At 41.8% G+C, this 25,780-nt stretch overlaps 1 protein-coding gene across 3 annotated transcripts; it reads right to left on the bottom strand.

Moving 5' to 3' along the window:
* Positions 1-215: 215 nt before the first annotated feature.
* On the bottom strand, positions 216-24,359 carry RNMT (RNA guanine-7 methyltransferase). Of its 3 annotated transcripts, XM_059815201.1 has the most exons (11): positions 24,090-24,359; positions 22,941-22,949; positions 21,721-21,847; positions 20,098-20,220; positions 18,706-18,821; positions 14,304-14,485; positions 13,524-13,688; positions 12,292-12,409; positions 6,509-6,610; positions 3,945-3,978; positions 216-2,051 (listed from the first exon to the last, which is right to left on the bottom strand). In XM_059815201.1, the coding sequence occupies exons 1-11, from the start codon at positions 24,348-24,350 to the stop codon at positions 2,014-2,016; spliced, it is 1,275 nt and encodes a 424-aa protein (XP_059671184.1). In that variant the 5' UTR covers positions 24,351-24,359; the 3' UTR covers positions 216-2,013. The 3 variants fall into 3 exon arrangements, with proteins under 3 accessions (XP_059671184.1, XP_059671183.1, XP_059671186.1); XM_059815200.1 differs by lacking the exon at positions 22,941-22,949 and having other exon boundaries at positions 21,721-21,853; XM_059815203.1 differs by lacking the exons at positions 13,524-13,688; positions 22,941-22,949 and having other exon boundaries at positions 21,721-21,853.
* Between the last annotated feature and the right edge of the window lie 1,421 nt (positions 24,360-25,780).

Below are 25,780 nucleotides of genomic sequence, written 5' to 3'. Positions count from 1 at the left end.
GAGCACCAGCACAGGTTGCCCAGGGAGGTTGTGGAGTCTCCCACCTCAGAGGTATTCAAAAGCTCTCTGGACATGGTCCTAGACAACCGGCTCTAGGTGAACCTGCTTGAGCAGGAGGGTTGGACCTAATGACCTCCAGAGGTCCCTTCCAACCTCAACCATTATGTGATTCTGTGATACACTGAAATTTGCTTAAAAGAGGAAAGACACTCCACTGTATTCCCCTCTCTTTTTATTATTCTGATTTCTTCCAAAAAATAGCATAACAATGTACCTGCAAATGAAATTTAATACAATAAATCTAACAAAACTAGCTTTGACGCACACAAATTTCAATGAAACATTTCAGGACTTCTATAGTGTTGGCATTTTTCAGCTAGTTTCATGAGTACTAGTTCTAGCAGAAAAGAGAGAGTCTTGTTTTCTTAATTTCAGCAGCAGAACTGACTGTGATTCTACTGCTTTGGTGAAGGTTATAGGTGTTCTTCTATACAATAAAAAAAAAAAACAGAAGTCACGAAGGGAAGAGTATGACCTAATTACAGGGAGAAGGCAATACAACTACAAACTCAAACAATTTGAGCGCTTAACTTTGTAACAGAAATGTTCTTTCCTAGGTTTATTATATCTTTTCAAAATACTCATGTACCAGCAACATTTCACCTCTATGTAAACCACACTACCCAACAGCAGCAAACTGCTACTGTTAGCCCAAAAATGGAGAGAAAAAATATGAAGTACCCACACCCTCTCAGTAGTGGGTGGCTACAGGCATGTGGAAACCAGAGCAAACACCATGTCAGAAATCCCTAAGACAGCTCTAAGAAACTGCTCTGACAAGCAGTTAAGATGGTAGTTAGGCACAGTTCTGCCTATTGATATCATTAGATTACATTCCCAAATAAAATATTTGGCTCTAATTTGGGAATTGTTATCCACATGTACTGCCGTGGGTGTGTACACACATACACAGCCCTCCCTCCAAGAGTGAACTTCCAGTATCCTCAAATGTTATACAGGCTCCCCTTTTAGTTCATGATCCAGTACGTGACCATGTTCCTAATGCCTAAAGGATTGCAATGAGGTCCCCATCACCACCAATAGCTCATCCTTCTGCATTTGGAATTTTATGAAACAAGTAAGAAACACATCCTAAGATCTGTCTAATAAGTTTTAGGAGACAGTAAAACTACCAAAAAGTCAGGAGAGTCTTTAATACAACAGAAAATGTTCAGTAATCTAAGTTCAGCAGCTGTTATTGATTACCGCATAGTCATATTTGGAAAAACGATGGAAAGATTTAAAACTTTTGAAATTCGGTTCTTTCAGAGCAGTTTTGTACAGAACAAACTCATTTAATCTTGACAGCACATGAAGTGACACTACATATCAGCAAGCACAAAACCCAAGAACATTATGGGACTTTACCATGTAAACTACACCTTGAATACCACTAAGGTAGATTTACACTGCAGGCTTGAGCACAGCACAGAGGTACTCAAACTGACTGAGATATTATTTGCCACTTAGCTCTGCATGCAATGTAGACATACCCTATATGTCTGAATATATCTCATTATGAATTAACTGAGCTCTGCACTACAATATTTAGGCCCTCATTCTGCACCACCGAAGTCAACAGTCATTTTTCCATCAACTTCAGAAAGTGCAGGGTCAGGCTTGTAATCACAAACATACTTCTACTAACAAAACATTTGTTTCTAACATGAAGTTGTGTCAAGTTCAAACATGAGTTTTGAGAGCATGCATATTGCTTACAAATGCTTAAAAAGACTGGTTCAGAATCTGTCTTATATATACACACACAAGTCCATCTGTCACAGACAGGCAATGTAACTCAGAATCACGAGCTTGCTCTATTTTTTGGTAGTGTCCTGCACACTTCTGAATTAAAAAATAAAAAATAAAAAAATAGTTGCCACAATGGATTTCTGACCATTCCAACTTGCACATTGATATGATCTCTTCTTGCCGCATCCAGTAAGTGAAGTTTCACAGTTGCTTCTCAAATGCAAATACCAAGTAAATACCTAAAAAAGAAAATGGAGTATTTAAAGTTTCAGCTTCCTCTGCCACTCGGTTAAGTTTTCAAAATGTAAACAGGTTGATACTCTGCCCTAACAACCTGTTAGCAGGTTACTGAAATTATAAAAACTGCTATGGTTTCCCAGTAACTCTAGCATTCAATTCCAGCATGGTTTTAGACATGTTTTCACAATAGAGCTAAGAATGCACAAAAGCAAAATATTTTCAATACTGTTGATATGGTTAATGCAATGCTAACTTCAGTTAACAATATTACTGAAATGTGAATGTATTTCATAAATTACTATGCCATTCTATACATAACCAACATTCACTGGTACATAAGTCATATGCAACTAAGTTTAAAGACTCCTTCACACACACAGTAATGGACAATTAGGGGTGAAATGATCAGCTTCATTTTTAATTAAGAAGTGAATAAACTCATGGTACAAGATTGTTGATTTTGCTCTTTTAAAATATCACAGACAAAGATGAAATATTTACAAACACTAGATGGCATTTTCTCAACTCCAACAGTATGATTCTAGAAATGGATACTCATACAGCCCAAACCAGCACCCTTGGGAAATACTTATTTGGCATATAATCAATGCCAGCTATGTCAGAAATTCTTATGCTTCATACCAGACACATAAGTTAAACCAGTTTCTTGAGACCGTGACTCTAGTTAAACATTTATGGATTTCCACTTGAGCTCAGCTTTTGTTTTAATGGATGAGGTACCATAGCTACATTGCAAATCTTTCAAGACAAGCCTCAGTGATAAAGCAAAGTGAAGTTCCATGTAACAAGCAAGCTGTGCTTATACCCTAACTATCAGAAGCTCTGTACTCCAAATATCTCTTTAAAAAAAAGATACTACTTAGAAAATACAGTCATCACTGAACCTTTAAAGGTATAAAAAGCCCCTCTCAATTAGATCAATAGTTTACATAATACTTTTACACTGCTGGAATTAATGTCTACCTTATGAATCATACCTTTAAAAAAATAGGTAATAATTTAAGAACGCAAACACCTTAACTGAAGATTTTTTTATTCATGAATTGAACAGCATTTTTTGTTTGTCTTTAAACCACTAACACAAACAGTAAAATGATCTGCAAAAATGCAAATGCTGGGTGGCTGCAGTTACACAGAAGTTAATAATAATCTCTGTGGGAGTCAGTTTTTATCCATAGAATTCCTAGTCCCTTATATCTGAGTTTTATTCAATTCAACATTGGAAAAAATGACAAAAGTTTTCCATGGCACATGCTCACAAAATTTCAAAACATATTTAACAATACTTTATCCTTTTCAGTGTCTGAGGCACTGACTTTTTTCTCCTCCCTTTATAAAACATTCAGTAACTCTTCACCCTCCATGCTTTAATTGCTTCTTCCTGAAACGTATCACTGCAGGCAAAGAGTAAAGCTTCAGTCCCTGTCTTCCCAAAACAGATTTGTATTATTTTTGATGAATGTATGTCCCAACTGGAGTTTGTTTTCTAGTTGACTGATAACAGTATAATATCCAAATGTACCAAACAGAAGTATAGGATTTAATCCTCTAATACTAGCAAAATAATCCTTTAACACTGGCATCCTCTTTTCATACATCCTAAGTAAGGCTTCCCCAAACTATTTTAGCCCAAAAGTTTGTGTGCTAGAAGCTACTTAAATACAGCAAAATTTCAACCTATTTTACTCATTTCCCTCCCCATTTCTTGAGATGTGTGCATTACATAATCTATACATAGGCATTTGAATAACACAAATAATAAAATCTCATTATATTTAAAATTTGGATTTTCTTCCATAACCAACAGGCTATTTTACACACTTTCCACAGCAGTCACTCAGTCAATACTGAGTTTTCAAAACAGTACTTACTTGTTGCTTCCCATTCAGATTTACTCAAGGTTCCCTAGAAGGGGACAAAAAACGCAAAAATACAGTTTCAACAAAAAATAAGGAAACAATAAAACCGATTTAACTCAGGATAATCAATCTTTCACAGACCAACTTCTAACCACCCACACTGGCTGGCTATTTAGGGACTAGAAGAGCATTACTATAGACCACAGATACTTGTAACTCCAGTAACTAGGACGGTAGGGAATTGGAACACCCCAGATAACGGAACACACCTAAATTATACAGGTATAGGAGAACAGGCCAACAGTCTGTTGGACTGGATGCCTCTGCAATGCAGAGCACACTGGGTCCATTACCACACATCAGTTTGAATTGACCTGGCTCAAGCTGCTCTCCAGCCCCAGATGCCCAACACTTGTGCAGAAGTCAAGAAGAGGCCCTATATCACAGTGCTGCCACCTTCTCCAGGAATACTGCCTGCCTCCACCTAACACTTCCCTGCAGCCCACAAAAACGCTATTCACAAGAGACTAACTCCCAATCCAGCTCACACATTGTGAAAAAACAGCCTGCCTTGCAGCCTAGGAAACCTACTCCTAGCTCAGCCTTTTGGATGAAAGGAAGGCAAGTGCACAAGTAAAAAGCTGCTGCCATTTACCCTACCAATTAAGAAGCATGAGGTAACAACAAGCTGGTTTCTTCTCTGCCCACTCTGCCCCCTTCCAGTGAGTCCTCACTGGGAGCATGATTTAGCCCATATGCTACCCACTGACCAATACTGACCAAATGACTCATCTTTTAAAACACTAGTGAAAAAAGGCTTGTTCAAGCAGATTTCTTCTTTGCCAGGTACTGTGTCACCTGGCAAAAGAGGTCTTTGGTCTGACTTGACCATTCTCGTGTTCTTACGCTTATGTCTTAAAAGAAGCATTTTTCTTTTTAAAATATTTATTTTCAAATACAGAGAGCAGGTTTCTTTTCCCTCTCGATGTAGAATTTTTATATGTATAGTAAAAGGAATACATCTTCAAGAATTCGGAACACGAACGGCAGATAAACCAGTGATTAAAAGAAAAATCCAAGCAGGAAAACTTCAAGCTGACCAGCCTCATGCTATATCTAAGACAATGAAATAGGATGCCATTTATCAGTAACTGCATATGATTTTACTAAAACTACAATCTTTACTCAAACTAGTCTCCAATTTTGGTTCTCTCTTGTCAAACAGCCTCAACACATAAGAAAGACCTAAAGTTCAGACTGGAAGAGCCAACGTTGCTTATCAGGAACCATTCAGCATGAATAGTTAAGTTAAACCAAGCCTTTGCAAGGTTTCCATCCAGTCTGACTCCCAAAACACACAGACAGAAGCAAACACACAGCTATATGCTACCCTGAATAGCTAGCCTGGCTACAGATGTAGAGGCAATAGCCAGATGTCAGCAGTTCCTGGGGAAAAACGACAGCAGACATCGCCTGTCCTCCTGCTCGCTTCCCAGGAACAGCAGCTGTGCGGGCTCCTGTCCATCATGCACCCAGCTCTGAGACCAACATAGAAGAATGAAAGGCTGGGAAGGGACCAGCTGCAGATAACTCCAACATTGTCATGTACTGCTAGGACAATGGAAGAAAGAAAAACCCTTTATAAAACCAGGAGAAAGACAGCAAGCTCAGAAAGGTAGCATGTGCGTTAGAAGACAGGACTAGAAGCAGAAAAAAACATATTTAATTGGACCACTGATCTAAAATGTAGTGTGACCTCCATTAAAGATGGTTCAGTATTCTTTTATTTCTAAAGTTATAAATCAAGCTGCTAAAACAGGAGAAATGCAGAAAAACATATGACAGGATAGAAGACTAAGTTTTGTACAAGGTAAGATTACGATCATCACAAAGAAAGTTTTTTTTCATTCCAGAATGTGAAAAGAATATCATATTTAATAAAATTGAGAGAGGAAATATATGGATTTAGTTTTATGCACATAGGACTAGTCTAATTCCATGGATTTAGTTTTATGCACATAAGACTAGTCTAATTCCAGGAGCTCTGTTAAAAAAAAAATAATGAAGACACAGCAGATTTAAAAAAAAGCATTTACAGAACTTTAATAAACTTGGCCAAGAAGTGAGCTGAATCTTCTTCACCCAAAAAGACAATAGAAAAACAATGTTTAAGATTTCAAATACATAGAATATTATGAACAAAGTTTCCAACTCTCCTGTTAGGGCTGAAAGAAGAAAACTAAAGCTTTAAATCGGTAGTGTGAAGATCCAGACACATAAGAAAATTCTTCAAATTAAAAAGAGTTACGTTAGAACAGCTGCTAAGGAAGATGGCAAAATATCCTTCCCTTTTGCATTGTTACAAATTTCTTAATAGCTACCAAATTAAATGAATTCAATTCTTTGAGTATGGGGTATGGATTAGATGAACTCCTCAGCCCTGCAGCTCTACGATTTTTCACATGCACAGAGACATTCATACCAATTTCACTGCAGTTGAAATGAAGGCGGCACCACATATCCGAAAGACCAGGACCTAGACACCATTCGCTCTAGTGAAGTAAGAAGGAACTTACCAATGGTAATTTTGCCTTGCCATCTTTGATGAACTCTTTTGCATGCTCATAATCATCAGGTTTATCAGAAACAAGCCTGGAATCACCAAATGTAGAATATGGCTGGACAAGATAGAAAAAAAAATAAAGAAAAATATTAATCACATCAGTCAAGGGTTTGTGACAACATAGCCCAGAAGAGGTCAGTAATTAAGAGGATGGTAAATGTAGATCTCTCTTTTACAGCACGTATAAGATCAGGTCTGATATTTCCTAGTTCCCAGAAAATCCAACACCCAGGATTTTAAATTGACTTTTATCCTTATATCTCCAAAACGGGGGAAACAGTAACTATAAAAATCATTCTCCCTGTACAGCTCATTACAAGTATCACCTAGATAAACCCTCTTTTACAACAGCAACTGAACAAACCAGCATCTCTTAAGCAGAAGTACTAAGAAATGAGCAAGTGTAAGATTTCAAGCAGAATGCTTAAAATGCTTTAATAACACACAGGAGCAGTAACAGAAGTATACAACTGATTCTTCAAAACTAATATATACTTATTAAGATCCCAGTTACTGCATAATGGTCTGTACTTAACAATGCAGTCCTCAACTGTAAGCAGCCACTAAATTAAGACAACTCTCACTTCTAGAATCATAGAATTGTTTAGGTTGGAAAAGACCTTCAAGATCACCAAGTCCAACCGTAAACCTAACACTGCCAAGTCCACCACTAAACCATGTCCCTAAGCGCCTCATCCACGCATCTTTTAAATACCTCCAGGGATGGGGACTCAACCACCTCCCTGGGCAGCCTGTTCCAATGTTTGACAACCCTTTCAGTGAAGAAATTTTTCCTAATATTCAATCTAAACCTCTTCTGGCACAACCTGAGGCCGTTTCCTCTTGTTCTAGCACTAGTCACTTGGGAGAAGAGACCAACACCTACCTCTCTACAGCCTCCTTTCAGGTAGTTGTAGAGAGCAATAAGGTCTCCCCTCAGCCTCCTCTTCTCCGGACTGAACAACCCCAGTTCCCTCAGCCGCTCCTCATAAGACTTGTGCTCCAAACCCCTCAACAGCTTCGTTGCTCTTCTTCGAACATGCTCCAGCACTTCAGTGTCTTTCTTGTAGCAAGGGGCCCAAAACTCAACACAGTGTTCAAGGTGCAGCCTCACCAATGCCGAGTACAGGGGCACTATCACCTCCCTACTCCTGCTGGCCACACTGTTTCTGATACAGACCAGGATGCCATTGGCCACCTTGGCCACCTGGGCACACTGCTGGCTCATATTCAGCTGGCTGTCCATCAACACCCCCAGGTCCTTTTCCACTGGGCAGCTTTCCAGCCACTCGTCCCCAAGCCTGTAGCGTTGCATGGGGTTGTTGTGACCCAAGTGCAGGACCCGACACTTGGTCTTGTTGAACCTCATCCAATTGGCCTGGGCCCATCGATCCAGCCTGTCCAGATCCCTCCTACCTTCAAGCAGATCAACACTCCCACTCAACTTGGTGTCATCTGCAAACTTACTGAGGGTGCACTCAATCCCCTCACCCAGATCATCGATAAAGATATTAAACAAAACTGGCCCTAATACTGAGCCCTGGGGAACACCACTTGTGACCAGCCGCCAACTGGATTTAACTCCATTCACCACAACCCTTTGGGCCTAGACATCCAGCCATTTTTTTACCCAGCGAAAAGTGCGCCCATCCAAGCCACGAGCAGTCAGTTACTCCAGGAAAATGCTACGGGAAATGGTGTCAAAGGCTTTACTGAAGTCCAAGTAAAGAACATCCACAGCCTTTCCCTCGTCCACTAAGCACGTCACCTTGTCACAGAAGGTTATCAGGTTAGTCAAGCTTGCCTTTCATAAACCCATGCTGACTGGGCCTGACCACCTGATTGTCCTGCACGTGCCACTTGATGACACTCGGGATGATCTGTTCCATAACCTTCCCCAGCACTGAGGTCAGACTGACAGATGGATGTCACATTTGCTAACTTCCAGTCAACTGGGACCTCCCCGGTTAGCCAGGACTGGTGGTAGAGGATGGAAAGTGGTTTGGTGAGCACTTCTGCCAGCTCCCTCGGTACCCTTGGGTGGATCCCATCTGGCCCCATAGACTTGTTTGTGTCTAAGTGGTGTTGCAGGTTGCTAACCATTTCACCTTGCATTATGGGGGTTTCATTCTGCTCCCTGTCTTCCAGCTCAGGGGACTGGGTACCCCGAGAACAACTGGTCTTCCTGTTCAAGACTGAGGCAAAGAAGGCATTAAGTACCTCAGCCTTTTCCTCATCCTTTGTCACTATGTTTCCCCCTGTATCCAACAAAGGATGAAAATTCTCCCTAGCCCTCCTTTTGTTGTTAACATATTTATAGAAACGTTTTTTATTGTCTTTTATGGCAGCCACCAGATTAAGTTCTAGTTGGGATTTGGCCTTTCCAGTTTTCTCCCTGCATGACCTCACGACATCTTTGTAGTCCTCCTGAGTTGCCTGCCCCTTCTTCCAAAGGTCAAACTCTCCTTTTTTTCCTGAGTTCCAGGCAAAGCTCTCTGTTCAGCCAGGACAGTCGTCTTCCCTGCCACCTTGTCTTTCAGCACATGGGGACAGCCTACTCCTGCGCCTTTAAGATTTCCTTCCTGAACAATGTCCAGCCTTCCTGGACTCCGTTGCCCTTCAGGACTGCCTCCCAAGAGACTCCGTCAACTAGGATCCTAAACAGGCCGAAGTCATCCCTCCTGAAGTCCAAGGTAGCAGTGCTGCTGACACCCCTCCTTACTTCTCCACAAATCAGAAACTCTTATCATTTCATGATCGCTATGCCCTAGACATCCATCACCCCATGCCTCCAACCATCACATCATCCACAAGTCCTTCTCCGTTCACAAAGAACAGGTCCAGCAGGGCACCTTCCCTAGTTGGCTCACTCACCAGCTGTGTCAGGAAGTATCTTCCACACACTCCAGGAACCTCCTAGACCGCTTCCTCTCCACTGTACGGTATTTCCAGCAGACATCTGGTAAGTTGAAGTCCCCCACGAGAACAAGGGCTAGCGACTGTGAGACTTCTCCCACCTGCTTATAGACTATTTCATCTGCCTCTTCATCCTGGTTGGGTGGTCTATAACAGACTCCCACCATATCTGCCTTGTTGGCCTTCCCCCCAGTTCTTACCCATAAACACTCAACCCTATCGTCACCATCATCAGGCTCTAGACAATCAAAACACTCCCTAACATACAGGGCTACCCCACTGCCTTTCCTTCCTTGCCTATCCCTTCTGAAGTGTTTATAGCCATCCGTTGCAGCACTCCAGTTGTGAGTCATCCCACCGTGTTTCCGTGATGGCAACTATATCATAGTTTTCCCGCTGCACAATGGCTTCTAGCTCCTCCTGTTTGTTGCCCATGCTGCATGCCTTGGCGTAGATGCATTTCAGTTTGGCTATTGATCCCGTCACTTTTTGGGGGGTAAAAGCCCCGATTCCTACGTGACCATTCTCAAGCACTTCCGTGGTTTCTAACACATCAATAACCCTTGCATCTTTGCATGCCACACGCCCTTACTGACACACCACCTTGTTCACGGCACTCCTGGTTGCTAGTGCTCCCTAAAGGCTTCTTTTATACATACCAGGGGGGCTTGGCTGCCATTGCTCCTCGGCCCACCCAGGTCTCATCAGCCGCTGTCCCACAAGCTGCGGGCTCCTGGCAGCTCTCTCGGCTCCCCCTGAGGTTCCCCCGGTTCAGAAACCCCCCCTGTGCACCACACTAGAACACTCCATGCCTGGCACCGGAGCTGGTTGCCTCGACAACTGAGTGCTAGTTTCAGTTACACTGTGTTTAAATCTCCCGCAATTGCTCCTGGCCCCGCCCAAGTCTCGTCAGCCGCTATTGCATGAGCTGCGGGCTCCATGCGGCTCTCTTGGCTCCCCCTGATGTTCCCCTGGTTCGGAAAACCCCCCTGCGCACCGTGACAGAATGCTCCGCTGCCGACCGTACCGGAACCGGCACCGCTCACCTCGGCGTCTGAGAACGAAGCTGGTATGTCAAAAGGCAGTGTCACCATGCTACTGGCAATATGAGCCCATACAAAGCACTGTCCCTTTCAGAGTCAACAAGGACAGTCAAGTCCACTTGCAGTTTAATAAGTCACCAGATACTTTACTTGATCGTTTTATGCTGAAAATTGTACTGTTTGAGGGAGGAAGGAAGCACAGAGAACTGCGAGTAAAACCAAAGCCTCAGAAATGGTTTCTCTGAAGCTGCTAAAGTCATCCAGGATACGAGCTTGAGGATAAAAAAGTAAAAACACTGGGCAAAAACATAAGCTCAGTTACAGTTAAGTACCATTTTCTTCTACAAACACAGCCTTTCCTTTTATTCCTACAAAGATTACTTTCTGTCTTTTCAATCGATATTCCTTGCACAAAGATCCAGCTTTCAGTCTCTCTCTGCTGAGGAAGAAATGGATTACAGTTACCACTGTCTGACACCAGACATGATTCTTGTGCTTCTGCTTACTACTTAATAAAAATGACAACTTGCCTCAAAATTGGAATTTTATCTACAGAACTGAATCACTCTATTGGGTGCTGGTGCCCAGGTGATGGCAGTGGGGGGCTGCCAGAGGTGGCCTCCATGAGGAGAGGCAGGGGCCAGGGCTGTCCCAGACACAGACAGTTCCGCGAGCTCCAATGGAGTCACCCCAGGGCACAGCTGAGCTCCTCAGCCACGAGTGGGGCGCCTCTGGGAAAACATACTCAAGAAAGCGGAAAAAAACCGGCACAACAGCTGTGACAGAGGAGCAAGGAAAAATGTGAAACTACCCTGCAGACCCCAAGGCCAGAGAAGAAGGGGAGGAGAAGAGATTCCCCTGCAGCCCGTGGTGAAGACCATGGTGAGGCAGGCTGTCCCTCTGCAGCCCATGGAGGACCACGGTGGTACAGATATCCACCTGCAGCCCGTGGAAGACCCCACGCTGCAGCAGGCAGATACGCCGCGAAGGAAGCTGCAGCCTGTGGAGAGCCCACACAGGAGCAAGCTCCTGGCAGGAGCTGTGGCCAGTGGAGAGGAGCCCAACCAGGAGCAGGTTTTCTGGCAGGAGCTGCAACCCCGTGAGGAACCAACCCACACTGGAGCAGTCTCTGCCTGAAGGACTGTACCCCATGGAGAGAACACACGCTGAAGCAGTTTGTGAAGGGCTGTATCCTATGGGAGGGACCCATGCTGGAACAGCGGAAAAAGTGTGAGGAGGAAGGAGCAGCAGAGACAAAGTGTTATGGAGTGACCACAACCCCCATTCCCCATCCCCCTGTGCTGCTGGGCGAGGAGAGGAGGTAGAGAAGTCAGGAATGAAGGAGTGAAGCTGAGCTTGGGAGCAAGCAGTAGGTGGGGTGAAGGTGTTTTTAGGTTTGTCTTTGTTTCTCACCATCTTACTCTTGGGGGGGGGGGTTTGTAATAAATTAAATTAATCTTCTCCACGTTTAGTCTGTTTTGCCCATGATGGTAACTGCTAAGCAATCTCCCTGTCTTTATCTTGACCTACAAGTTTTTTTGTTCTTTTCTTCCCTCATCCTGTTGGGAAGAGGGAACAAGAGAGCAGGTTGGTGGGTGTCTGGCAGCCAGTCAAGGTCAACCCACCACAATCACACTTTCAGCCACAGGAGTTTGTTCTTCTATTGGTAGCCCTTAATTAATTGTACAATGTTCACAACAGGAATTTCAATTATTGCACAAATAATTAACAAGATGTAAAATGCTATTTAAATGAAACAAGTTAACTCTGTATTTACCTCCAAGGCCTGCATTCTCCTTAACAGCATTTTATGCTCCTCATTCTTGATTTTTTCTTCATAGAATTCCCGAAATGTCATTTTGTAGACTAATTTCATACCGTGCTTCTTCGCCATTCTGTCCAAATAATAAGCTTAATTAGGGAAGCCACAAAATTATTGTAGTTTTATTTTCAAAGGAACAATTTTAAGCCACAGTGACATCTTATGGGAATCACTAGGATTACACTCTTTCTAGAATTCGTTTTTTTAGTAAAGACATTCAGATGAAAAAAAACTGCACTACCACCACAAATTGTACTTTTTTAAATTAGGACAATAAAAATCTACACTGAAATAATTTACAAATATTTTAATAGAAAAATGTCTCCTCTCCCAACACAGAGAAGTAAGTTCCATTTAAGCTTCCAGACAGACTATGCTATGGATATGTTTAGAGAACCTCTTTCTACTAGATTTAGTGCCTTACATCTCAATTATATATAGACACTGTGGTCATACAACACTGAAGTTACAGCTGTCAGTGACAGATGCTGGTATTTGTCATAGAGAACTACAAATGAAATGTGCGAAAATACACAGGTTTGAAGGGAAAGTTTAATATTGTTTAACAACAATACTGAGCTTGAACAGCAAGAAAAACCCCAACACGGAAACATTTGTCAGTACCTCAGGAGACAGGCTGGGAAAGGCAAATCTGAATTCACACAGAGGTAACACCAAAACATATGCTCACAGATGAAGAAGATTTAGAGGGAGAAAAAATAAGTTGTAGGAAAAATCCTACGAACATCCAAAGAAAGTTGGAGAAGACAAGAAAGAGGCACCATGATGAAGAGGATATATAAGAAGGCTTGCTGAAGAACTAAAGAAAGGTAGAATGAAATCCCCAAAAAAGTTAAGATTAAAGAAGAAAATTTGACAGCACTAAGGGTTTGCTGACAGATCCAGCATATCAGATACAGACATTCTCGCGTGAGACCTAGTTTAAGTCTTCACAGCTTCTGACCAGAGCACCTTCAACTGAGTGCAATGGACAGACTACAGTTGTGGATGGAAATGCAAGAAACCTCTTCATTTGGAGCAACAACAAAAAAATGAAGAACTGAAAAATACAGTAAGAAAGCCAAAATATAATTTTCTGCAAGTATTATGCAATGACACACAAGCTAAACAAATGCTTATTATGTTTCACAGCTTCCATTGTATAATGAATTCAAAACTTAACTCACTCCTCCAGTAATGGAAAGTAAACCAAGAACTCCGGGACATCAACCACTTCTTCCAAGTGGAAATCATACTTGCAGCCAAACAAGGGATATTCTCCCTTCTTTTCAAATTTTACACTGTATACCTCGTTCCCAAACGAATTTGTTTCTGAAGCTTCAAGTCGCTTTCTATAAAATGATATAAACAAACATTAACTGACCAGTTTACCATTTAACAGGCAAAGAAAACTGAGGCCTGAAAGTGTTTCTCCTAGTACTAGAGCATTCAGTGATGTCTGTAGTTTCCCACCTCCCTTATCTAATAAGACAATGAAACAGTGAAATGTAGAGAAGCAGCATGCTAGGTTTTAACAGTTTATCATTCCTATACAACATACCAAGGACTAAATGGACCTAGAAAATTAACCTTTAGCCCAGACACAGTCTACATGGACAAGTCAGGCTTCTTGGAACACCCACAGCCAAACCCTGACAGTTATTCTCCAGACTGTGGCTACTTTGCCACTATTAAAGTCGCTACAGAGGGTTGGTGCATGAAGATCTATACTCTATACCAGAAGAGCCATGGGTGCAAGAGACAAGGATTAGGACAGATTTACCTGTTTGACTAAAGTTTACCTGTTTCATTAAAGTTCATGAGTGAGATTTTCCTGACTAGAATCCAGAATTGTGGCATAAAACTTGCTTTTGTTTACACGAACTTATCAGAGCATGGTAAGAACGACTATCACTTAAAAAAGCTTCACAGACTTTTGAAGGACTAATGAACATAAAAGTACTTACACAAGTTCAAAGCTATTTGGAGTTGTGCCAATGAAATAGCCTCCAGGAGAGAGGTTCCCACAAGCGTTTTTAAGCATCATGTCAGCCTGCTCATATGTCTCAAATGAGTAATGGTAAACAAATTGACAGCTGCAAATATCAAAGCGCATATCTGGATCATTGTATTTTGAAGACAAGAGATCCTGAAATAGATTTAAAAAAAAAAAGTAACAAAAGCTGCAGCAACAAGCATGATTCATTTAAATCTTCCAACAAAAGCCCTGCTTGACCTGCTGTTTACAGAGAGGGTCTGGTGGGAAAAGTGAAAGCTGGAGGCTGTCTTGGGCTTAGCAACCATGAAATGATAGAATTCTCAATTCTTGGCCAAGTAAGGAGGGGGGTCAGCAAAACCACTATGACGGACTTCCGGAGGGCAGACTTCAGCCTGTTCAGGACCCTGGTTGAGAGGGGCCCTTGGGAGACGGTCCTGAAGGGCAAAGGGGTCCAGGAAGGCTGGACCTTCTTCAAGAAGGAAATCTTAAAGGTGCAGGAGCAGGCAGTACCCATGTGCCATTAGAAGAGCCAGCGGGGAAGACGACCAGCCTGGCTGAACGGGGAGCTTTTGCTGGGACTCAGGATAAAAAGGAGAGTTTATCACCTTTGGAAGAAAGGGCAGGCAACTGAAGAAGAGTACAAGGACCTCATTAGGTCACGCAGAGAGGGAATTAGAAAGGCAAAAGCCCAGCTAGAGCTCAATCTGGCCATGGTCGTAAGGGATAACAAAAAATGTTTTTACAAATACATTAACAACAAAAAGAGAGCCAAGGAGAACCTCCATCCTTTACTGGATGTGGGGGGGAACATCCATCACAAAGGATGACGAAAAGGCTGAGGTATTTAATGCCTTCTTTGCCTCAGTCTTGAATAGCCATACCAGGTATCCTCAGGGTATCCAGCTCCCTGAGCTGGAAGGCAGGGATGGAGAGCAAAACAAACTCCCCATGATCCAGGAGGAAGCAGTTAATGACCTGCTATGCCACCTGGACACTCACAAGTCTATGGGGCCTGATGGCATCCACCCAAGAGTACTGAGGGAGCTGGCGGAGGAGCTTGCCAAGCCACTCTCCATCATTTATCAACAGTCCTGGTTAACAGGGGAGGTCCCAGACGACTGGAGGCTCGCCAATGTGACACCCATCTACAAAAAGGGCCGGAAGGAGGATCCGGGGAACTACAGGCCTGTCAGCCTGACCTTGGTACCGGGGAATATTATGGAGAGGTTCATCTTGAGGGCGCTCACAGGGCACATGCAGGACAACCAAGGGATCAGGCCCAGCCAGCACGGGTTCATGGAAGGCAGGTCCTCCTTGACCAACCTGATCTCCTTCTATGACCAGGTGACCCGCCTAGTGGATGAGGGAAAGGCTGTCGATGTTGTCTACCTGGACTTCAGTAAAGCCTTCGACACTGTCTCCCACAGTATTCTCCTGGAGAAGATGGCGACTCGTGGCTCAGACAGGTGCACTCTTCGCTGGGTAAAAAAGTGGCTGGACGGCCGAGCCCAGAGAGCCGTGCTGAATGGAGCGAAATCCAGTTGGTGGCCAGTCACAAGCAGAGTACCCCAGGGCTCAGTTTTGGGGCCGGTCTTGTTTAATATCTTTATCTATGATCTGGGTTGAGGGGATTGAGTGCACCCTCAGCAAGTCTGCAGACGACACCAAGTTGAGTGGGAGTGTTGATCTGCTCGAGGGAAGGAAGGCTCTGCAGAGGGATCTGGACAGGCTGGATTGATGGGCCGAGTACAAATGTACGGGGTTCAACAAGGCCAAGTGCCGGGTCCTGCACTTGGGTCACAACAACCCCATGCAACGCTACAGGCTTGCGGATGAGTGGCTGGAAAGCTGCCCAGTGGAAAAGGACCTGGGGGTGTTGATTGACAGCCGGCTGAATATGAGCCAGCAGTGTGCCCAGGTGGCCAAGGCGGCCAACGGCATCCTAGTCTGTATCAGAAATAGTGTGGCCAGCAGGAGCAGGGAGGTGATCATGCCTCTGTACTCTGCTCTGGTGAGGCCGCACCTCGAATACTGTGTTCAGTTTTGGGCCCCTCACTACAAGAAGGACATTGAGGTGCTAGAACGTGTCCAGAGAAGGGCGACGAAGCCGGTGAAGGGTCTGGAGCACGAGTCCTATGAGGAGCAGCTGAGGGAGCTGGGATTGTTTAGCCTGGAGAAGAGGAGGCTGAGGGGAGACCTCATCGCTCTCTACAATTACCTGAAAAGCAGTTGCAGAGAGGTGGGTGTTGGTCTCTTCTCACAAGTGACTAATGACAGGACAAGAGGAAATGGCCTCAAGTTGCGCCAGGGGAGGTTCAGGCTGGATATTAGGAAAAAATTCTTTACTGAGAGAGTGGTGGAACACTGGAACAGGCTGCCCAGGGAAGTCGTGGAGTCACCCTCACTGGAGGTGTTCAAGGAATGTGTGGACGAGGCATTGTGGGACATGGTTTAGTGGGCATGGTGGTGTTGGGTTGATGGTTGGACTTGATGATCTTACAGATCTTTTCCAACCTTAGTGATTCTGTGAAAATACACTACTTCCATAATTCTTTGAAGTTTTTCCTTTAAGCCCCCACTCCTTCACAAGTTTAACAAGAACAAGATGAAAAAGGTAAGAGTAAGAAAAAGTCCTCTGCAACACAGAAAACCATACATAACATTTGGGAACAACAAGAACACACATACACATTTCAAAGTTATCATGTCCTCAAATTCTTTTCATGTTGTCAAGTAACACCACTACACCTGAAAGGCCAAAACCCAAGGTTAGTTACCTAATATCTTCCAGAGATATTTTACTGCTGAGAGTTTATAACCGGCCACCATTTAGCTGGAAACAATTATTATAATAAAATGAATTTTCAGTTTACTGAATCTCTGTAATGAGAACATATAAAACATTAAACATAAAATTGAGAGGAGGAGGGGTTGTTTCAAATACAGCAAATTGCCTGCCCACTGAGTTGTATTCTGTATTCTCACACACGTAAGTACCTATGTACCAACATACCCCTCCCCACCCCAGACCAAGCAACCAGTAACTCTGAAGGACTTGGAGCCCTTGAAATTTGTCAGGTTACAGTTTGCCACAGTTTGACCCTGTACGCAGCAGTTCTCTGACTCTTGTCGATCAGGGTTCTTTTATACAATACTAGTAAGCCACCATAAACAACACAGGAGCACAGAGGTTCTGCCCAAGGCCCATGATATGCATTCCGTACTTAAAATATTTCATACTTAAGAGTTCTACCAAAGTTTCTCTTCTCTCCCAGACTTCCCATCCACCCACTCACTCTCAGTCTCTACTAGTTCATGCCACATACTGTCAACATTCTGTATGTGGCAAGACAAAATGGACACTTCACATACCCATAGCAATTTTATCTTCTCGTTTACTCCCTCTCTGCGTTTTGAGAAAGAGAGATACAGGAAACTGAGAAACAAAGGTGGGCGGAATTGGACAAGGAGATTGGAGAAGGAGATTTTCACAGAATCACAGAATCACTAAGGTTGGAAAAGACCTGTGAGATCATCAAGTCCAACCATCAACCCAACACCACCATGCCCACTAAACCATGTCCCACAATGCCTCGTCCACACATTCCTTGAACACCTCCAGTGAGGGTGACTCCACGACTTCCCTGGGCAGCCTGTTCCAGTGTTCCACCACTCTCTCAGTAAAGAATTTTTTCCTAATATCCAGCCTGAACCTCCCCTGGCGCAACTTGAGGCCATTTCCTCTTGTCCTGTCATTAGTCACTTGCGAGAAGAGACCAACACCCACCTCTCTGCAACTGCTTTTCAGGTAATTGTAGAGAGCGATAAGGTCTCCCCTCAGCCTCCTCTTCTCCAGACTGAAGACGTCCCTTAGTCATTCCAGCATAAAAAACACATTCACCAAGATAGTTTCCAACATCCCAGGCTGGCTCCCAGAACTCCAAAAGTAAGTAGTCATTTCCTTCCCCTTGTCAAGTGAAAGAAACTGAAAGCACCAGATTTATCATCTGAAGAAGACATTCAGGCTTCAAGAACGTTACACTGTAAAACTGTAATAAAACGCATTTAACTACGTCTCAGTAACCTGTATGGTTGATTCTCCTGATAGTACAACAATCTGATCTTAATTTTTCCTAATATCCAGCCTGAACCTCCCCTGGTGCAACTTGAGGCCATTTCCTCTTGTCCTGTCGCTAGTCACTTGTGAGAAGAGACCAACACCCACGTCTCTGCAACTGCTTTTCAGGTAATTGTAGAGAGCCCTAAATTGTATACATGCCCTAAATATTACAGCACTAGCATCACTTCCTATACTTGCTTAACACAAGAACATTAAATCCCCAAAATATTATAAAGCATAGGAACTGTACCTTGGTACTATCTGCTTGTATAAATTCTGCATCAAAAATATGTTCATTATAACGACATCGGGCTTTCATGTCTTCATATCGCTGCTTGCACTGTTGCACAGAAATGTCAGCAATATCTAGAAAGAGAGAGAGAAATTTACGGAAAAAAAAAAAGCATGTAAACTGCTCCCCAGACAAGAAAACTAGAATACAGCAGATCCACTACAGCAGGAATAAAAGTTGATCTTCAGTTACACTTTGATGGGAACAAACACTTTTAATTCCAATTTGTAAAGAAGGAATTTAATTTGTAGGAGGTGTTTGGGATTATAACTCTTTGTCATTTTCAGTCTTTACTTCAGACAGAAGTTGTAATCTGAAGATTTTAGAAAGCTCCCATCCTCAGAAGTACAAAGCAAGCCTCCAAAATTTTAAGTGATGGATATTAGGTGATTGATACTAAGTGCTGTTAGCGTTAAGTGTCTGGTATGCATTAGCTAAAACAGTTCAGCTCCCAGAGTTTTTCCAACAGTACTGGAAAATCTTCATCTCCTTACAAATATACAAGATGTTGAAATGCAATTGTTTGTGATATATGCTGATATATTGCATCATGGGATTTTTTTTTTTATTTTGTTTTTAAGAATGTTCCTCTCTCAGACAGAGAATTTCACTGAATTATATTAAAACTAATACGCAATAACTTTACATAACAACTTCGCAAGCAAATTCATTAACTGTATTTGAAGACTGTCAACTGAAAAAGAAAGGTAAAAAGAACTCTAAAATGTAGAATATCCAGAATAATTCCCACTAACGGGATTTTATGAAAGTTTAGTATCTGTTAAATTTGAAGTTATGTAATGCTTCCTCTGATTATCCTTGGCATGCTTTTTGGGAGAAGGGAAGATGATATCTCCTTCCCAACATCTAAGCAAACTATTTAAATGAAAAATTATTTAATCAGACCATTTTTTTGTCAAACCACTGCAGGGCTTGTTTGATTTTTTTAAATGTAACTCTTAAGTGCGTATTTTCAGAACAGTTAAGAACACTGCAAGAGATTAGATGTGGGAGAAAATACATAAAATACACAATGTCGGTCTTTTCCCCAATGTCACACTTTGCCTAAGACAATCTATGGTAATTGTGTGTTTCTTTACTGATAGTAGTTTTTATTTATGAGTTGAACTGAAAGCTCATTACACAGAAAATCAATGGTTCTTATATTTATGCTGGCAATCAAGTTGATGCCTTCAGGCTAAAAGACAAAAGACGACTTTTTGACAGAAAGCATATCGTTGGATTCTTAGGCTTACTAAAAAAAAGAAATAAATAAAAGACTGGAGATATGCTTGTTTTTCCCATAAAACACTGGTGTACTTTCCCTGGAAAGTTATTGTGTCTTCTTACCAGTACAGACAAGTTTTTTAATTCTGCCTTTTTTCCATTTCAGTAAGTCTCCACCTTTGCCACATCCTAGATCCAAAACAGTTATATCATTCTTTTTCCGTCGTACCCGGTCTATAAATTCACCTAGAAAAATAAAGAGAAAGAACACATATACAGGTCTCTCTAATTCACTTGTATTGTAGAAAGACCCCTAAAGGACCAAAAGGGTTTGAGAACTTTAAAACAGCTCAGAACTTACTTTGCCTATAAGTCTTCTTAACATTACAGACTTAAATCTCTTATTCTAGAAACCACTAATGATGAAAGCAACCACAAATTTTTAAAACTATGGAGAAGATAGTATTTTCTGTGCTTAATGTGCTTTGCATGTAATGTGATTGGACCTCTGAACTGTCTCCCTGGCAGACAAAGGCAAAACTGCACATCGCTAAACAACCACCCCGTGCTTGGGGAAACAGGTTTCCTTTCATTACCATTATAATGAAGGTAGATGTTATTTAAAAGTATGGGAAAGCCTTTTACAAAAGAGTAAAAGCCAATTAAATGCATCAGCCACAACTTTTCCTTGCAGTCACGTTACAAAAATGCATAATGTTCTCCACTCACTCTCCTAGGCCTTCCAGTAACACCAGCTACTTCTTTGCTCTCTTTTTACCCTACATATCCCAATTTCATTTTCTCTTCTATCTCCACTCTTGTCTACATTATCTCTGCGCTGACTGGTGTTGGCATATTATGCAAAACATATCAGCATGCTAGCAACTTTTCTTCACAGTAAGAGACATGAAATATGTTTGGATACAACTGCTATAACACCACACTACTGAAATTCATCATGACTGAAAGGCTTCAAACAGAGGCTCCAGGAAAGTTTTTATATAAACTGAGATATTGCTTCTAACTACTCTGATACAACACAACAAAAAGCACCATGCTACGACAAATGGTGCCAACATCTCCTGGCATGGATCCCTCTTCATGAATCTGTGGTGCTCCCAGTAATTCTTTTCTTTCTTTGGAGATATCTGATGGTTTTGTTTCCTCCCTTTGGAATTAATTTGTGGGATAGCAGACTTTGCCTTTTATAAAAAGCTGCTGAATCTTAAAGAACTACATCCTCTAGTTTTTCATCTTTTTAAGCCGTTGACTATGGGTAATACAGAAAATATTTATGTGTTCAAGTTTCCTACAGAATTGCTTAATCTAGACCTAAGGACAGACTGCTTTGAGAAAATGGCTATGAAATTATTTGAGATAGATTTAAATAACAAGAACAGCTCAATCGAACAAAAACAGATGGATTCTTTATGATTTGAAGCTGTACCTTTCTCTTTCGAAATGTCATGAAGAACGACAGTTTCCAGTATGAACTCCTTGTATTTTGCAGATCAGTTGTTCTTTAAAAATTTAGCATATACTCAACACTCCAACAATATAAAACACTATCACAAATATTCAAAATAAAAATAAATACAGATACTCTATTGCACTTGAAAATAATCTCACTATGTATTACTAGACAAAGTGCCATAATCAACATCAGAAAGAAGAAAAAAGTTACATTTTGATACAAAAATTAGTTACATTTTATTAAAGTCTAAGCAATCAATTGAGAAAGCTTACCAATGAGGACGCTCTTTGTCCAATTATTAAAGTTCCGGAGGTAGAATATGCGAGACTGGCTACGTTTTTCCAACCCAACTTCCTGAAGTTCATTATAATGTGCAGCTACAGCTTGCCCATGGCCTACCTCACGCTGTAGAAATGAGGGAAGGAATAGACTCAAGCAGTGAATTCTTTCTATTACTTTTTCATTTAATCAAAAGACCTGTGTTCACTTTGAGCATTTAAGAAAGTAAACAAGTAATACTATGAAGAGCACCATCATTATATATTTAAAACAACTTCCCATATCCGTCCTGGTACTGACATCAGTACTTCAACTATCAGACAGACAACTCCCTTAAAAATTTAATCCCCTTTTCAGTTGGTCCAAGTAATTTCTGACGGATGATGCCCAGCATTGTTCCTTCACAGAAATACTTAACTTTCATTTCTCTAATACTCTCACCACTCTCAAAGAAACAGTTTCATTCCTCTTAAGCCTGGGATTGAAGAGGATGTTCCTTCTCAAGGAACTTGAAGCTTCTTCAAAAACCCTGTTTCAGAAATTCTGTGTTTCCATCTAACAGAAGAGTATAAACTGCCAATTTAACCAAAATGCCAACCAGCTGATGTCTCAAAGCCCCAAGTGGATGATCCCACTGTCAGAGCTTTGAAAAGACCATGGTAAGGGAATGAGAGTAATGACTTGATAACGTATCCCATTTAATGCTTAACAGTTAGCTGTAGAAATATTCCACGAGAATTCAGCCCCATGTAACACAAAGAAGCAGTCTACATCCAGATAGTATGCTCCTAGCATTTCTTCACCTTGAAAATAATCTTCAATTACATACATACATGAAATTAAAATAAATTATAAATAAAACACAAAGTAACAGAACATGGAAAACCAACAGAAATTCTGTGACACACAAAAGCATTCGAAATAACAGTACAAACTAGAATGAAGGATTCTCAGTTAAAACCCACAAACATGCCATAAAGCCCCAGCCAGTATGAATTCACACAGCAATTAAAAGCACTCCTAACAGTTGTCTACAAAAATCAACATCCGATATATTATTACTCAAATAGCAATTCCTCAAGGAAAAAGAAGGTTTGACTGACTTTCATATACTACACAAATTCTTCAGTGTTTCATATAATTTTGGTAATCTTCAGCATGAACACAGACATACTTGTCTAGAATCTCTATGATCCCATCATCTGTTTATTACCACACTCGGCTGAATGATACTAACAAGTATTTTGACCATTTCTAGTCTTTTTTAGGATAAGCACAGATGGCTCCCTGAATGGCCACTGAAGGTGACATAAGCTAGAATAGCTGACTTCAACAAGCATGGGGGACATATTTCTACAATCCATTAACTCATCTCAGCTGCTGCAAGCACAGTTGCAAACAGCCATCAGCAACAACATTGAGATGCTGGCAGCTGCATTCAATGCAATCACTATGCCACACCCTTAAGCTACACAAAAACAAAGTATTTCTTGTCCACCTAAACCTTATCACAGAACTACCTTATTCAAAGATGAAAGGGTTAATAATGTTTCTACCACAACAAAGGGCACCCTTTATTTTACCAGATTGCTTAGCCACACATTAACATCCTGGAAAAATTCTGGACAGAAAAACAAAACGTTAGGTCAAAGATGTTTTCAAATTATACTCAAATATCCCAAAAGGTCAAAATTAGACTGCATATTACAGCATCAGTTTCTACAAGCTTATACATAACAAGGGACAGCGCCATATAAAACATTACCCTTTTCACCCTCCCTGTTAAAAGGTCAAATATTTTCTGCTACTCTTGCAGTCTTAAAAAAAAAAGGCATCTGTAAACCTTTCAGTACTTCACTTTGCTAACAAATCATACTGAAATTGTATCACAGAGGATGCAGTTTGTAGAGTTTTCTACATTATACAGTACTTTACTGAGGAAATCAAAGGACAAAGTTATCTTATGGAAGAACCTCCCATGCACAGATAACGATACTAACTCACAGGATAACAACACACAAAACATATCAATTCAAGACACGGGACTTGGACTAATGCCAGTAAACCTTACACTGCACTACCAGACTGCTACCACACAGACGATGGAATGATAATCTTAGAATTAGACTAAGCATGTGCTGAGATCAGTTTTCTTAACATTCTAATTACTAGCCCTTTTTCTCTTCTGTTAGACCCAACATAACTTCTGCACCTGTTATTTTGCTAGGAAGCTACCCACAAACTTTGACATTTGGTGTTTCATGCTGGTTCACATGTGTTTAGCATAAATATTTTCAATCTTTTCTTGAGCTAAGGCTTTGAAACAAAGATTTGAACATAGCTCAAAATAAATGATACTCACTACTTTCTTAGGAGGTTCATCTTCAGGATCTAAATTCTTCCTTTTTGCTCTGCCATCCTGATTAACACTATCAACTTCTTTTTCATTTTCAGTGGAGTGCACTGTACCTGAAGTTGAACCATCGCCTTCCCAACCAATACCTGAATCTGCCTCTAAAGTATGAGGTGTTTTCTCCACTTCTTCATCCAAACTCTTCTCTACTTCCTGTTCTTCTGTCTTGGTTATATCAGCCATTTTTGGCAGGTTAATCCCCTTGTCCATTGATCAGAATGGAAATCTACAGAGGGGAGGGGAAAAAAAAAAAATCACCAACTATTTTCAGTGTTGAATTTCACTTATTCACTTATGGTCGTGACTTTCAATCGTAATACCGGCATTATAAAAAAAAAAAAAAAGTGCCTTTGCCCTAGACAACATATAGACTTCAAATTTGACTAGTTACTTAATAAAGATAGCACAATAAAATATGTGGAATTTCAAAGTATTCTCATTACAATAACAGCAAATTAAGATATATCTTTACTCTTCATGTCTGAGTCTTTCTTAGCTCTTTTTTGATTCAACTGCAAAGTGTTATCGGTTTTGAGCCTGTAATGTCCCTTTTCCCCTCCCCGTATAAAGTAACCTACAAATCCCTTTATGTTTAGAGAAACAAGCTGTCAGCATCCCTCAAATTAGTAAATTCATTATTTAACCTCATATGCTTTCAAATGGATGCCCTCAAACAAAAAATCATGGTGTTTTTAAGAGCAAATTTTCCTATCAGTTGTGGATTTTCAAGTTTGCCAAGAATATCCATTATGCCTCAAGCTTAACCAATACTAGGATTCTTCAGCTGTAACCGCATTTCTGTATCTCCACTTCACAAATGTCTACGCAATCTGTAGGACCGCAGATCACTCCTACAAAGCTCATTTACTCTCCAGCACACCCCAGCCTTCTTTACACCACCATCAGGAAACAGGGCACCTGCTTTTCAATAAAGCATAGAAGAGAACAATTCAGCAAGTCCTTTTCTGAAAGAGTGGCCTATTTCAGTCTAACAAAAACCATGCACACTCCACTGTATCAAGGCTTAAGTCTCCTAATGAGGGTCAAAACACTTTCATTAAGTGGACCACCACATACAGACCCCAGAACAGCTTTCCTCAAAACAGATGGCCTCGAAGTATGAGTTATGGAAATAATTTTTCCACTACGGTACAGCACTTAACTCATGCTTCCGAAGAAGCACACCCTTTCTTATCTTCACCCGGCCGCTCCAAGCTGTCTACCAGATGCTTTCAAGGCCTAAATTCAGAAACCATCAGAATTTCAGAACCAGTGATGGCAACCAAGTGCCCGGGGGCAGCTCCTTCGGAAGAAAAGCCGGAGAGCTCACAACGCTAGGGGAACGGGGGACGGGACGGGACGGGACGGCGCTCGCGGCCTAGGAAGCGCAAAGCGCTGCAGCGCCAACCCCCAGCCACCCCGTCAGGGGCCTGAGCCCTGAAGACTTTTAGCTGCATCACGGGGGGCTGCGCAGAGGGAGGGAGCGCACCCCAACGCCGGCAGGCAGAGACCCTCCGGCAGGGCGCTCCCACGGGCCGGCCGCGGCCCCGGCGGTTTCCGAGGGACGCAGAAGGCCGCCGAGGCCCAGCCCACAACGGACAAAGCGCGCGCCGACGCGACCCAGGAGGCCCAGCGCGACC

Source organism: Gavia stellata, chromosome 3, assembly GCF_030936135.1.
Source record: "Gavia stellata isolate bGavSte3 chromosome 3, bGavSte3.hap2, whole genome shotgun sequence".
Classification (NCBI taxonomy): domain Eukaryota; kingdom Metazoa; phylum Chordata; class Aves; order Gaviiformes; family Gaviidae; genus Gavia; species Gavia stellata.
The sequence above is the reverse complement of the archived record's forward strand: the minus strand, read 5'-3'. Positions and strand labels throughout refer to the sequence as shown.

Coding starts and splice junctions, on each gene's coding strand:
- RNMT (XM_059815201.1), bottom strand. CDS start 24,350: ATGGACAAGGGGATTAACCTGCCAAAAATGGCTGATATAACCAAGACA. Junction 20,221..21,720: donor GACAAAGAGCGTCCTCATTG/GTAAGCTTTCTC, acceptor TTATTTTTCTAG/GTGAATTTATAGACCGGGTA. Junction 18,822..20,097: donor TAAAAAACTTGTCTGTACTG/GTAAGAAGACAC, acceptor CTCTCTTTCTAG/ATATTGCTGACATTTCTGTG.